General features: G+C 36.6%; 2 protein-coding genes across 5 annotated transcripts; one reads left to right on the plus strand and one right to left on the minus strand.

The window, feature by feature from the left end:
- Positions 1-6,196: 6,196 nt before the first annotated feature.
- Positions 6,197-10,106, plus strand: LOC106406398 (glucose-6-phosphate 1-dehydrogenase 6, cytoplasmic). 4 transcript variants are annotated; one of them, XM_013847054.3, is made up of 16 exons: positions 6,197-6,455; positions 6,835-7,027; positions 7,110-7,195; positions 7,272-7,332; positions 7,402-7,588; positions 7,663-7,820; positions 7,885-7,953; positions 8,025-8,083; positions 8,159-8,195; positions 8,311-8,382; positions 8,530-8,677; positions 8,954-9,049; positions 9,151-9,221; positions 9,321-9,436; positions 9,519-9,564; positions 9,705-10,106. In XM_013847054.3, the coding sequence occupies exons 2-16, from the start codon at positions 6,854-6,856 to the stop codon at positions 9,870-9,872; spliced, it is 1,548 nt and encodes a 515-aa protein (XP_013702508.1). In that variant the 5' UTR covers positions 6,197-6,455; positions 6,835-6,853; the 3' UTR covers positions 9,873-10,106. The 4 variants fall into 4 exon arrangements, with proteins under 4 accessions (XP_013702508.1, XP_048617151.1, XP_013702507.1 ...); XM_048761194.1 differs by having other exon boundaries at positions 6,197-6,371; XM_013847055.3 differs by having other exon boundaries at positions 6,230-6,455; positions 6,840-7,027.
- Positions 10,107-12,344: 2,238 nt separating this feature from the next.
- Positions 12,345-13,764, minus strand: LOC106406810 (prohibitin-3, mitochondrial). The gene is made up of 2 exons (XM_013847547.3): positions 13,347-13,764; positions 12,345-13,039 (listed from the first exon to the last, which is right to left on the minus strand). The coding sequence occupies exons 1-2, from the start codon at positions 13,656-13,658 to the stop codon at positions 12,518-12,520; spliced, it is 834 nt and encodes a 277-aa protein (XP_013703001.1). The 5' UTR covers positions 13,659-13,764; the 3' UTR covers positions 12,345-12,517.
- Between the last annotated feature and the right edge of the window lie 1,457 nt (positions 13,765-15,221).

The following is a 15,221-nucleotide window of genomic DNA, read 5'->3' on the forward strand; positions in this document are numbered from 1 at the left end:
TTAAAAATTCAAAATATAACATATACAGAAAAATCTAAATTTTTATTATATGGTTATTGTGATTGTTTAATTTATTTAATAGTTTAAAATTAAACAAATATGATAAAAGATTCATTAATTTTTATCAAATCTTTATTATTCTAAATCATTAATTTCCGTATATACTTTAGTCACATTAGGCAATTCTGTAAATTTTATTTAAGGAAATAATAAAAAAACATTAATAATGAATTTATTATTAGTTTAATAAAAATCTTATTATATAATTAGATGGACCAAAATATTAATCTAATGATTCTAAGAATCATCCTAGTGATGACACATGGTTACAAAAAGAAGTTGTAATGTTTCTCAAATAATATATAGGGATATACTATTTCAAAACCAAAATAGTCATTGAAAATGGTGTCAGTACTTATAAAAGTGTATAAAATCGATACATCGGTAACCAGATTTACAAATAACAAAAAGCCACAACGTAGAAAAAAACTAAACTTCATCACTAATGTTTTTTATATGCCTTATCGGCTGATCTGGTGGGCTCCGGAAAGAACACACTTAATACTACTGAGTGGATTAGCCCAAAAGCGTGACACACTGCTTAACACGAGTTCGGAATAACTTCATCACTTATATGTTAGCAATGCATCTTTTACTAGCATTTTTTTCCGTATAACATGGTTGAACTTAAGACCTTACATGGTTGAACTTTAGATGTGACTTGATCAGTTTCTTCGTTTTTATTTATTTTCAATGATATAATCATAATACAAAGAGTATTTGTTTTTGATTTTTTGTAACTTAGGCTTTCATACAAAGAGTATTTTGTTTGTGTTCATTTCTTCATTATAAAGTGCTGACTATATCCTGGTCAAGCGAGGTCGATGCACTTGAATAGAGAGCCTCATGTGGCTATAGGAATGGGGGCAGCCTAAACCTGATAGAGGCAGAAGCCTAGGACCACTGGAGCTAGTCGACTGAAAGTTAGTAAGTAGATACATCCAAATCTGACATGGTTATATTTGGGCTTGTCTTGTCACTTTTGTCCACAAAAAAAATGTCCGGCTGGAGGGAATCCCACCTGACACTTTGAATTAACAGGCCGTCTCTATTATTTTATGAAATTCCCTTGAGGGATTATGTTTCATTCACAGGCTTTTAATAGCCAAGACTGTTACATAATAATAGGAGAATATACTCGTACAAAATCATATCTAAACTGATTTGTTAGTAACAGCATATCTACATTCTATCACCCTCCCGGAGTCACTTTGTCGGGTCCTGAGACAGTGAGACTGGATCTGAATTCGTTGAAGAGTAAAGTATGCAAACCCTTGGTGAAAATGTCTGCATATTGAAGAGATGATGGTATATGAAGAACACGGACGTGGCCCATCGTCACCTTCTCTCGAACAAAATGAATATCAATCTCTATATGCTTCGTACGTTGATGTTTCACTGGATTTTGAGATAGATAAACCGAGCTAATATTGTCACAGTAGACAAGAGCAGCTTTTGTAATAGGAGAGCCGAGATCAAGCATGAGATTGCGAATCCAACACAGCTCAGCGACCGCATTGGCAACTCCTTTGTACTCAGCTTCAGCACTTGATCGAGACACCGTCGGTTGGCGTTTGGCAGACCAAGAAACAAGGTTGGAACCGAGAAAGACACAGTATCCAGAGGTTGATCGTCTCGTGTCAGGACAGCCTGCCCATCTGCATCGGAATAGGCCACTAAGTCTGTGATGTTGCTCTTGCGAAGTTGTAAACCGAGAGCCTTTGTCCCCTGAATGTACCGGATTATTCGCTTGAGGGCGTGTAGATGTGAAACTCGCAGACTGTGCATGTATAAACATATCTGATGGACCGCATACGATATGTCCGGCCGAGTGAATGTTAAGTACTGTAATGCCCCAGCTAGCCGGCGATACTGTGTGGCATCGGGGATGAGCTCGCCTTCCTCGAGAGAGAGTTTAGACTGTAGATCAACCGGGGTCGTGACAGGCTTGCACTCCTCCATACCTGATCGGTTAATGATGTCTTCAGCGTATGATTTTTGACTGAGGAAAATGCCGCCATTTTTGAATTATGCCTTGACACCCAAAAAAATAATGAAGCTTGCCTGAGTCCGACATGGGAAATTCCGTCTTGAGTTTGGCAATGGTGGACTGAAGAAACGTGTGATCTGAGGCGGTAAGGATAATGTCATCGACATATAAGAGGAGGTAAGCCTTGCGTGATCTATTGTTGAAGACGAAGAGCGAAGTGTCGGAGTCACTGCATTTGAAACCAAGAGATTTAACAAAGTTAGCAAAACGAGAGTTCCAGACCCATGGTGCCTGTTTCAAGCCGTAAATGGCCTTTTTGAGTTTGCAAACATGATTCAGATACTCTTGATTCACATAGCCTGGTGGTTGTTGCATGTATATTGTCTCCTCCAATTCGCCATGTAAGAACGCGTTTTTGACGTCGGGTTGATTAATAGGCCAGTCTCTCGCAAGACTAACGTCCAAAACAGCACAGATCGTTGCTGGCTTAACCACCAGTGCGAAAGTGTCGTTGTAATCAACCCCTTCTTCTTGTGACTTCCCAGCAACTAGACGCGATTTGTGGCGTTTTGGATTACCATCTGCATCAAGCTTATGCTTGTAAAGCCACATACAACGAACAATATTAGCATCGGTTGGCCTTGGAACAAGATCCCAAGTCTTAGCCTTATCAAAAGCATCCATCTCAACAGTCATTGAAGGAATCCAGTTAGGAACTTTTAGGGTATTTAAGTAGCTAGTAGGCAAAGGCAAAACAGTAGAAAGAAGTGAAAATTGTTTCTTTGGCTTACTTACACCAGTTTTACTTCGAGTTTGCATCGTGTGGCGAGTAGGAGGGACCGGCTCCTCCACACGCGCAGCCGTTTGTGTAGAAGCAGAGGGTGCTGAAGTTGAAGATGGAATTGTGTTTGGCACAGGAGTAAGAGCATTTTGATTGACATGCGAACCTTGAAGAATGGTTCTGAATAAAGCTGAAGGTTCATCATCAGCTCCTAGAAAATGATAAGTTGCAGCGGTACCTTTTGAAGTTGCTGCAGGGAAAATAAATTCATCAAAGCATACATTACGAGAGATAATGATCCTATTAGTCTTAAGATCCATACACATGTAACCTTTATGATTAGAAGGAACCTAAAAAGAGGCAAGGTGTGGATCGTGGTGCCAACTTGTGAAGATTAGAATAGTTCAAGTTGGGAAAACAGAGGCACCCAAAGACTTTGAGATGATCGTATCGAGGAGCTTTGTGGAAAGGAAGAGTAAAGGGAATTTGACTTTGGATAGCAGCAGACGAAAGAATGTTCAAGATGTGCAGTGCGACATGTAAGGCTTCGACCCAGTAGGTTGGCGCCAAGTGAGCTTGAAATAGGAGCGAGCGGACAGCGTTATTGATTGTTCGTATCATCCTTTCGGATTTTCCATTTTGCTGTGATCCCTGTTCGGGAACGCGCTAGGCGCTAGTCGGGCGGTCGGGTTGGGCCTAGCGCCTAAAGAGAAAATCGGGGAATAATCGGAAATTATGCGGGGAGAAATTTTTAGATGGTTTACTATGTTATAAAACATGTTAATCTTTAATTATGTATAACATTAATACATTTTCATGTTTAAGATTGTATAAAACACACAAATAGAATATATAAACTTAATATAGTGTAATTTTCATCAAATTTATGAATATAAATGATATTTATAAAATTTTAGATCAAATAAACAAATAAAAGTATTATTAAAAATAAAATTAAAAAAAAAATAAATAAATAAATAAAAAATTAGATTAGGCGGCTAGGCGGTCATTTAGACGGTCTAGGCGGAAAAAATTGGATATCCGATTTTTTAAACCGATTTGGCATAAATCGGGGTGGAAGAGTGACGCGTAGCGCTTAGGCGGCCGCTTAGGTGGCCGCTTAGGCGGCCGATTTTTAGAACAGGGGCTGTGATGTATGTGGGCATGTGAAACGCATTTGGATTTCTTTGGCGTCGCAATAATCATGAAACTGTCTGTTGTCGTACTCGCCTCCATTGTCACATTTCACACCTTGAATCTGTGATTTAAACTGGTTTTCAACATAGTTAGAAAAATGTTTGAACTTAGAGAAAACCTCACTCTTCCGTCTAAGAGGATAAACCCACAGAAATTGTGTGTTATCATCAAGAAATAACACATAATATTTGATATTACTTGGAGATGAAATGGGTGAAATCCAGATATCAGAATGAATTAACTGAAAAGGTTTTATTGCAAAAGAATTGGAATCCCTGAAAGGCAATTTAGTTTGTTTCCCCATTTGACAAGCCTCGCAAGAAGTTGCAAGACTGTCTTTATTACAAGCAATAGAGTTTGAAGAAGATAAAACACGAAGAGAAGTGTTATTGATGTGCGCCAGTCTTAGATCCGGTGAGTAAGATAACAAAGCTTGAGATGGTGGTGAAGGTTTGGAGTGTGAAGGTGGTAGAGAATAAAGATCACCGGAGCAGGTGGTAGAGAATAAAGATCACCGGAACTGTTACTGCGCATAAGAACCGCCTGAGAATGTAGATCCTTCACAGAGAAATCATAAGGATCAAATTCAACAAAGCAAAAAATTATCTCTCGTAAATTTTCGAACAGAAATGAGGTTCTTAACAATGTCTGGAGCAATGAGAATACGGTTCAAAGATAAAGGTAGTGAAGAAGTTTTAAGAGTTGTGTTACCGGTTGCGAGAACAGGGATTTGAGAACCGTTTCCTACAATGACTGAGTGACCGATATTTTTGTTAAGACGTGACTTAAGGATACCTGGATCTTCAGCAAGGTGGCTTGTCGCACCAGAGTCCATGTACCACTCGCCAGCTGATGGATCGGTGAGAGTCATCGTGTTAAAGGCATGCGCAAAGTCTGTGGTTGGCTGGAGCAATGGTATTACCATGTTTGCTTGTTGAGTTGGACGCAGAGCTTGCGGCTGTGACGGTTATTGACCATAGAACGGACCCCAGTTCGGGTTTCTTTGATGCCATTGAGGGAAGGATGGTTGCCAATATTGACCCGGAGGCCAGTTCGTGTAGTACTGACGGTTGTTGCGTCCTCTGCCTCTGTTTCCATTGCGTCGACCACGATTGTTGTTGTGTTGTCGTTGTTGCTGAGGTCGCGGGCTCTCTTGCTTTTCGTCAGCTACGGTAAGAACAGTTGAGGAAGAAGAATTGTCCTTATGAGTCGCAGACGCCTTGTTGAACTTAAGAACTCGTTTTTCTTCCATCTCCAATATTGATTGAGCTTAATCAAAAGTGGGAAATGGATCGCGATGTTTGACCACATTGATGATGTTGTCAAAATGATCATTGAGACCATTAAGCATATACATGACGAGCGTTCGATCAGCAACAGGAGCGTCCAGGTTGGCAAGAAGGTCTGAGTAGGATTTGAGCTTTTGGCAATACGCTTGGATCGTCATATCACCTATCTCTAGAGTACGTAAATTGTTGTCAACTTGAATTGCTCGAGCCTCCTTGTTATTACGAAATTGATTTTCAATCCGTAACCATATGTCGCGCGATGTGCCGCCTGGCTTGAAGGAGCTTCGAAAAAGCTTCTCCGCGAGGGTTCCATACAGCCATAGTTTGACTAGGCTGTCTCATTTGTGCCATTGAGCATCATCAGCATTTGCAGGTACAGAAGAACCGTCGATGTGGCCAAGAACGTGGAACGCAAGGCAATGGGTTTGAAGCAACTCGCGCCAAGCGTCATAGTTGTGATCTTCTAGGTCAAGCTTTATTGGTATATGAGTTTTAATATTAGTGACCCTAAATGTCCGATCAACGTTTGCTGAAATGTCAGCCATAGAAAAAAAATTGAGAAACATAGTGAAGAAGAAGAAGAAAGCGTGAAAGAGAAGAAAGAAGAGAATTGGATCAGAAACGAGACAGTTCTGATACCATATTATTTTATGAAATTCCCTTGAGGGATTATGTTTCATTCACAAGCTTTTAAAAGCCAAGACTCTTATAGAATAATAGGAGAATATACTGGTACAAAATCATATCTAAACTGATTTGTTAGTAACATAATATTTACATTCTATCAGTCTCGAGAAGACCACAGATGAGAATCAAAGATGGAGTGTGAACTGGGGGATTGCATATTATTAATTCGTGGATGGGAATAACAAGTGTGAATTGATCAAGGAAACAATAAGAAGTGGAAGAAAACAACAAATTGGCTTCCGAGTCCATAAAAGTATTTCAACAAAACATCTGAAAAGGCCCAAAAGAAAGGGTTTAGAAATTGAAAATCATGTGACGAAAGCGGAAAGCGAAACCAACATCGACCAACAACCCCCTTCTTGTAGTAGTTGAGTTGAGCTTCTCCTTCTTCTTCTTCTTCTTCAAATCTCTTTCTTTCTCTCTTCGAAATCTGATTCCTCCTTCTTCCCAGGTTCACGATTTCTCCCATTTACATCTCATTTTCGTTTTATTTCTTCTTGCCTTGTGATCGTAATTATGTACTATTAACTCTGTGAGATTATTCTGTGATCCGTTTGATTTTGGCTTCTATTTGGATCCAATAGATTCTTCTACTCGACTTCGATCTCTCTGTTGGCTTGAGATTCTTACTTCATGCAAATGATTCGATTTTGATTTCCAGTTTCTCTCATGATATTTTTCCACTAGAAACTCGATCTGTGTTACTGAAGTTCGATGTCTTGCAATCAATTCATTTGTATCGTAGGGGATAATGATTCCTTTTTTTTATTCAGTACAAAACCTTTGCATGCTGAGTAACGTTTTCTTTTGTGTTTGTGTGTGTGTGGTAGTTAAGCTTTTGAGTGTAAGATGGGATCTGGTCAGTGGCACGTTGAGAGAAGGTCTACTCTAAGGAATGATTCCTTTGTTAAGGAGTCCGGTTCAGCTCCAGAGACTGGTTGTCTTTCCATCGCCGTCCTTGGCGCATCAGGCGATCTTGCCAAGAAGAAGACTTTTCCTGCCCTTTTCAACCTATTCCGCCAGGTTTTACCTTTCATACCATGTTCACTCTATAATCCAATCCATCTATTTGTTTGTGGTGATGATCATTGGTTTGAATGAGCAGGGGTTTCTCAACCCTGATGAAGTTCACATCTTTGGGTATGCCCGGACTAAGCTCTCTGATGAGGAGCTTCGAGATCGGATCCGTGGGTGAGTTAGTAGTGCCTTTTCCATTGTTTTCTCCTCCTCCTCCCCAACTATTATTGAATCAACTTTTTATATGCAGATACCTTGTTGATCAGAAGAACGCAGAGCAAGCAGAAGCCTTGTCAAAGTTTCTACACCTGGTTAGTTCATTTCTTTTTGTGGTGTTAATTGATCATTGTTTCTCGGTACTGAAAAGTATGAGTATGTAGATCAAGTATGTGAGTGGCCCTTATGACTCTGAGGAGGGGTTCCAGAGATTAGACAGGGCCATTTCGGAGCACGAAATCTCCAAAAATAGCTCTGAAGGATCCTCCAGGAGACTCTTTTACCTAGCACTTCCACCGTCCGTTTATCCTTCTGTGTGCAAGATGATCAAGACATGCTGCATGAACAAATGTAGTGTTCCCTTTCAGCTTTACAGTTTCTTTCTTATGTTGTTTTGCATTTTCATGGAATTTTTGTATTTGCAGCTGACCTTGGTGGATGGACACGGATTGTTGTTGAGAAGCCATTTGGAAAGGACCTGGAGTCTGCTGAGCAACTCAGTTCTCAGATTGGAGAGTTGTTTGATGAATCGCAGATTTATCGTATTGATCATTATCTTGGCAAGGAATTGGTCCAAAACATGGTAAGCAACATGCTTAGAGTCTAGTACTTTGGACAATCAGTAACCATTGCCATCACTTGTACAGTTGGTCCTCCGATTTGCCAATCGCTTTTTCCTGCCACTTTGGAACCGTGACAATATCGAGAACGTTCAGGTGAGAGCTGTGACAGAAATTGTCAGACTGTTAGTTAAACGCACATTATCTTGAAAATGCTTTCCTCGCAGATTGTTTTCAGGGAAGATTTTGGAACTGAAGGGCGTGGTGGATATTTTGATGAATACGGGTACTTTCTTTAGTCTCTTCTTGTTCTGTTATATAGGATCTGTGACTGATGAAATGTACACTTCCTATTTCACAGAATCATCCGTGATATTATTCAAAACCATCTTCTCCAGGCAAGTGTATCTGAGATAATTTTCATGACAACGGAACCCTCTATTAAAGTTACCCTCCGAGCTTCTATGTTAGTGCAAATGCTTTCATGTATTTACTTACTTTAAACTCCTGCAGGTTCTTTGCCTTGTTGCCATGGAGAAACCAATATCTCTTAAACCCGAGCACATCCGCGATGAGAAAGTGAAGGTGACTAATTTTTTTTAATACCTAATAGCCATTTTAATGAGTCTTCTTTGCTTCTGTTCTCCGGATTAATATGGTTTTGACCATCTTTGTGGAACCTAGTTGCATTTTCATCTGAAATCTCAGTCATTTAATTCTAATGAACTTCAGGTGCTTCAATCGGTGGTTCCAATAACAGATGAAGAGGTGGTTCTTGGACAATATGAAGGGTATAGAGATGATCCTACTGTTCCAGACGACTCAAATACTCCAACGTTTGCCACAACAATTCTTCGCATACACAACGAAAGATGGGAAGGTAACATGTCCCCACTTTACTCTTTTAAGTTTTCAATTATCATGGCTGAACATCTTTTCATTGAATGGATATAATTCATTCATAAGAGTGAATATTAATCAGCACAAAGATGAGAAAAATTGTAGGTTTCACATGATCTCATGATCATATATGTGGCTTTACTCCATTGTGTATGCTCAAAACTAACTCTTTCTTACCTAAAAACAAAATACATTAGTTTAGTTCATGTTATGATTATCCATCAACTATATAAAAGTACATTTTTTTGTCTTTCAGGTGTACCCTTTATACTGAAGGCTGGAAAAGCGTTGAATTCAAGGAAGGCAGAAATTCGAATTCAGTTCAAGGATGTTCCAGGCGACATATTTAGATGTACTGTTTTACTCTGACATGTTCTTTTAGATGTGGCTTAAGCTCTTCTTATAGCTTCTCCAGTTCAAATTTATGTGCTGAAACTCTTGTGCATGCAACAGGTCAGAAGCAAGGGAGGAACGAGTTTGTGATACGCCTGCAACCTTCAGAGGCAATGTACATGAAGCTAACTGTAAGTATATGATGAACAAACCAACATAACTTAGCTAACTATTGGAAGGAGAGATTCACTCTGACCTATGACTCTCTTGGCTATGCTTTTGCTACACAGGTTAAGCAACCAGGTCTGGAGATGCAAACCGTGCAAAGTGAACTAGACTTGTCATACGGGCAACGTTATCAAGGTGTCTCGATCCCAGAGGCATACGAGCGCTTAATTCTTGACACGTAAGAAACCATTTCCAGTTGCTTTCTTCTGTTCATCCATATCGCTATTATATTCAGTTTTTTTCTTCCCATGTTTCTGCAGAATCAAAGGTGATCAACAACATTTCGTTCGCAGAGACGAATTGAAGGTAAAATCATGTTCTTTCTCCACCCTTGAACCGAATCCATCTCAGAAACTAAAAATCTCTCTGAAACTATCAAAACATAGAAACGTTTTGTATGATACTCTTTTAGAAGCTGACTTTGGTGTCAATTTTGATGGTCACAGGTTGCGTGGGAGATCTTTACGCCGTTGCTGCACAGGATTGACAAAGGAGAAGTGAAGTCGATCCCATACGAACCGGGAAGCCGAGGGCCAAAAGAAGCTGATCAGTTACTGGAGAAAGCTGGTTACCTTCAAACTCATGGCTACATCTGGATCCCTCCGACATTATAAACACACATACATGCATCAATCCACATATATATATATGTATGTATACGGTAAGTAAACAACTAGACATCTCTTTCCCTGAATGATCTATCTATGAGTTTGGTCATTGTATGTGAACCTATGTAACTTCTGTTGTTCCCTTTGAGATTTCGTCTTGTGTTTTGCTTTGTTGTATCAAAAACATAATAAGAATTGTTTTCCTGGTGGAAATTCAATCCCACTAGTGCATTTTGCCCATTTATACCTGAGATGGGCGCTGACTCCACATGGACGTAAGATTAGCCTTTTCCACAGAAGAAAGTCCATATTAACAAGAGTTATTATTGGGTCCGCCAATAGGATTTCAAATTATTTCAAATTCAATATCTTTTAAAAAACGAAAAAAATATTATCAAGTTATATTACTTTTTTAAAATAAAAAAGTAAAAACAAAAATTAGCAGCTACAGAAAAAAGAAAAAAAATTTTAATGTCGTCAGCTAAATCTTTGGGTAAACCCTAAACCCTTGAGTAAACTCTAAACCCTTGGATAAATCCTAAACTTTAAATAAAAACACTAAACCCTAAAACTCTAAACCCTAAACCCTTGAGTATTTTAGTGTGTAGTGATTTTGATTTAGAGTTTAAGATTTATCGTAGAATTTAAGATTTATCCTAGAGTTTAGGGTTTACCCAAGGGTTTAGAGTTTAGGATTTAGGGTTTATGGATTAAGATTTAGGGTTTAATGTTTTGCTGATGACGTTAAATTTTTTTTTTTGTAATTACTACTATTTTTTATTTATTTCTTTGTACTTTTTAATTTTAAAAAGATAATTAATTTGACAATATTTTGTTTTCTTTTTTAAAAGATATCGAATATGAAATAACACAATTATATTGGTAAGTGAACCTAGAGGTTCACCCTAGGGGAACCCAAAAATAAGTCTATTAACAAAGCACCTAATTTTAGGGATGAACAAATAAACCGACTCCAAAAACCAAATTGAATCTGGAATGATAAAAATGAATTCAAATCTATCTAAATTTGACATAAATACAGATTGAGACTTACTTTATAATATTAACCGGGGTTCGAACTCGAATAGATATAAAACGAAAAACAGTCTAAGATTTTATTGAAGTATGAGAAATTTTTTATTATAACCTTTTTTAGTTTATTTTCACAAAAATAGTTTTCAACGAAGAAAATGACCAAAATAAATTTTATTATAGCGTAAAAATATATTTTTGCCTTAGAGTTAACGAATCTAAACATAAGGCTTAGAGTTAAAAGAATGGGGTTTGGGAATAGGGCTTCAATTTTTTTTTAAAAAAATATTAAAATTTTCAAAATAAAAAAAAGTTATTTTGGTCATTTTTTCTGTGAATGCTATTTTTGTGACAAAAACTTAAAATTGCGCATTGAGTATTTCAAATAAATATGTATTATATGAATAATTAACTCAAATACTTAATTTAATATACTTGGTATTTGGTGATTTTTCTTCTTCTATATAGTCGAGTTTATTCGGTTTGTTGTGTTTTCGTTTCGGTTTTATCAGATATGATGTGTGTTGCACATATTGAGTTTTGTTCTCTAATTTCATTGTCTTTACTCTTCTCACTTGTAGAAAATGACAGCAAAACCAAAAAAAATAGTGATAAGAATAGTGATAAGAACTCCCCCGGGGTAGTTTACAGAGTCTATATGAGTCTGTAATGTTGTTGACAAAAAAAAATAGTGATAAGAGCATTTCTCATTTCACATTTCAATTTTTTTAATTTTTTGTCTTTGTTTCACTAGATCTTTATTTGGTTTTGGGTTTAACTAAATACAAAACAGTATTTTAGAACCTGAAATATAATTACGATTTCAAACCCAAAACTATATCGGGTTCAACCGATTTTTGGAAATGTTACTAAACCCGAACCGAATACGAATCAAACTTTTATAATATCCGAATGAAGCTGAAATTCATAAATTTGAGAACTCAGTTGAATCCGAACTGAAACCTGATTGGTCCGAATGACTAGCCCTAGCATATATTTTCAGTTTACTCATAACAAACGGAAATTTTACTAATAATTCCCGTTTCTTGTTGAACTCAATTTTTTAAAATATGGTGTAAAAAAAGGCATCAGTTCAATTATGATAAATTATTAGAAGTGTGATAAGAAATTTAACATTTTACCCCAAAAGAAATTGATTGCCCGGTCTAAGTCAATAAATCCAATAAATGCCCGACTGAAATTGATTCGAACCTGATCCGTGGACGGCCTAGTTAAATTGATTGATGACGAAGAGATATGGCCAGGTTTGGCTTCAAAATGGTATATACGTTAACGTCAACCTTTTTGCCAAAAGAAGGCCCATGCACAAGTTTCTAAATTTTCTCATATAAACAAATATAATTTCTCTTTGGTTAGCTCCATAAGCTAAACATTTTGAATCAATTTACTAAAACATGGAGTTTAATGTAAAATAAAAAAATCATATAACAAACAGATATTTATTTGATGAAAATAAGATGTCTCAAACAAGGTCAATATATAATTCAAAGAGCTCTTTGATTCAATCCAGATTCACAACCTGTAGGATTTCACAAGACGAAAGTATCACACGACAAAATCTGACAGCAACAAGTTCTTCCATCCATGCCTGATCAAGATCAACGGTTCAGAGAAAAGAGCATGCTCTGGCCGCCGGGCAAGTAAGCCACATTAGGAGATCTAGCAAGAGTAGCTGCGACCTCCCTCGAAGCCTCAATCCTCCTAAGTTCGATAAGTCCCATACCAGCTTTAGCCGTAGCATCAGAGATCAGCTGTGCAGCTTCGCTCTCACCTTCAGCTCTTATAACCGCGGCTCTCCTCTCTTGATCAGCCTTCATCACCACAAACTTAGAGCGCTCTGCCTCTTGCTGAGCCACTTGTTTCTGCTCAACAGCCTTTGAGAACTCATAACCGTAAGACAAGTGCGTGATTGCAACGTCGTCGAGCACAATGTTGAAGTCTTTGGCACGTTTGATTAGCGATTCACGAACAAGCGCTGAGACGTGAGGACGCTCTGTGAGGAGCTGGTCAGCGTTGAACTGTGCAACCACGGCTTTTAAAACCTCGTTTCCAATTGATGGAAGAACCTTCTCATCATACTCAAGACCCAACGTTTGGAATATGTATGGGAGACGCATAACCTTGAGGCATGATGAACATCACATAAACAAGTTAAATCCTAAAACTGCCTAAGTCGATCATAAGAACCCTAAGCCCTAAATTTACATAAACCCTTATTATAGCCCTCAATTAAAGTTTTGTAGATAATCAATTAACAGATGATGTGAAATATATTTAGTTGGTTCTGTTCAGTTAAATAACCGGTTGTATAACTGAACTTAACCAACTAATCTAGTCCACCTAATCTGCTTAACCGGGACTTAACCAACTAGTCTACTTCACATAATCTGTTTAACCGAACTTAACCAACTAATCTACTTCACATACCTCGGGGCGAGAGAGAACACGAAGGGTGAGATTAACCATCTGAAGATCCTTCGTACCGGAGATTGAAGAGAAGGTGTGAGGCTTCGTGCGGATGTCGAAGATGTGAGGCTTCTGGAGAATCGGGATCAGGAAATGAGTCCCTTCACCGACGGTTTGATCCATCACTCCTCTGAATCGATCGAAGATGACAGCTCTCTCTCCGCCGTCTACTGTGTATAGCGACGTGTTCAGCACCGTCGCCGCCGTTCCCAGACCGAAAGCCGCCTTTGCTAAATTGGAAAGGAACGAAACCGCCGCTTGTTGGCTTCCCATTTTTATTCTGAGCCGAGAAGATCGAAGAGAGAGAGAGAGAGAGAGAGAGAGAGAGAGAGAGAGAGAGAGTTTTGTTAGGGTTTATGAGATGGTGGTGCTTCGGGAAGCTACGACGGGGAATGCTTTAATGGGCCAAAATTGCCTAATATCACGAACTGAAGCCCATTAAGATCTCTTCAGAATTTTAATATTTATGATTTTTCTGCTTCTAGACATGTATTATTTGCCATTTTATTATCGTCTATATTATTAAAAGAGAAGTATCCAATTGAAAATGTTCTTATTTCATTAATTAAACTTCCTATTTTTTTTGTTTGTCTTTTTCAGTTGCATTTATGAAATATCGTAAAACGAATAAAACTGCCTAATTTATTACTTGTCTTTTCAGTTACATTAATGAAAAATGCTAAAATGAATTTAAACTTTCTATTTTATTGTTTGTCTTTTTCAGTTACCTTAATGAAATATCCTTAAATAAATTTGGACATAATGTCATTTAATCAACCAAAAAAACTCATGAGTTATCTTTACGTGCATAATTTTAATAATGGAGATTTTTAAAAACGTGCATCATTAAAATATTACCTAAAACATGCAGCACTAATATATAACATGCATCAATAAAACTGGAATTTGACTCATATAATTGTACGGATATTATTTTCAGTTGATTAAATTTAAAAATAATTATTTATTCAGAAAATATTTAAGAATAGCTATGTTTAAAAAAATTATATGGTATTATTTGCTCATAACTCATTTGTCATTTGATAAATTGTTAGAAGAAAATTTTAGCATAATATAACTCAGTTGTCATTTGCTAAATTTATGGTTTTTATTTTTATTTTTTATTATTTAATTATAATATTTTCATTTTATATTTGAAAGATAAATGAATTTTCTTTCAAACAATATTTTTGTAAATGTATTTTTTTTTAAATAATCAATTAAAATTGTTATTATCATTGAATATCATTATTTTTGACATAATTTGAGTTTTCGTTTACATCAAAACTTATCATATTTTAGGATAATTTTAATTTAAAATGTAATTTTCATATATTTCAAACTAATTCTAAAAATATTTTTTAAATATTTTGTTATAATTGTTAAAAAAATATTGAGTTGCATTTCAAATAAAAAGGTAAAGATATTAAAAATATTCTAATTAAAATATGTAAAATTTAATATAGTTTTAAGGAAATGGTCAAAGTAAAAAAAAATTACACATAAAATAATCATGATTTTTGTTAACTAGACGGATCATTATTTATATGATATCGTACACGAAAGAAAAATTTCTGTTTTTAAAATTATCTAATTAACTATATACTCATTTTTTTAATATTTTTTATATGATATCACACATTCGTAAAAAAATAGATAGTTTAAGATGCAAAAAAAATATTTACTTAATGAATATAATATAAATGAATATTACAAATACATCATTTAATAAAATAAATAATTAAAAACTGAAAATTCATAGTTTTTCTTAAAGCTGAATAACCAAGAAAATCAAAGCAAAACAAAACATTTGATCATACTCTTTGAGGACTGTAT

This window comes from Brassica napus, chromosome C6 (assembly GCF_020379485.1).
Source record: "Brassica napus cultivar Da-Ae chromosome C6, Da-Ae, whole genome shotgun sequence".
NCBI classification, from domain to species: Eukaryota; Viridiplantae; Streptophyta; class Magnoliopsida; order Brassicales; family Brassicaceae; genus Brassica; species Brassica napus.

Coding starts and splice junctions, on each gene's coding strand:
- LOC106406810 (XM_013847547.3), bottom strand. CDS start 13,658: ATGGGAAGCCAACAAGCGGCGGTTTCGTTCCTTTCCAATTTAGCAAAG. Junction 13,040..13,346: donor GTGTTCTCTCTCGCCCCGAG/GTATGTGAAGTA, acceptor TCATGCCTCAAG/GTTATGCGTCTCCCATACAT.
- LOC106406398 (XM_013847053.3), top strand. CDS start 6,900: ATGATTCCTTTGTTAAGGAGTCCGGTTCAGCTCCAGAGACTGGTTGTC. Junction 7,954..8,024: donor ACAATATCGAGAACGTTCAG/GTGAGAGCTGTG, acceptor CTTTCCTCGCAG/ATTGTTTTCAGGGAAGATTT. Junction 8,678..8,953: donor ACACAACGAAAGATGGGAAG/GTAACATGTCCC, acceptor TTTGTCTTTCAG/GTGTACCCTTTATACTGAAG.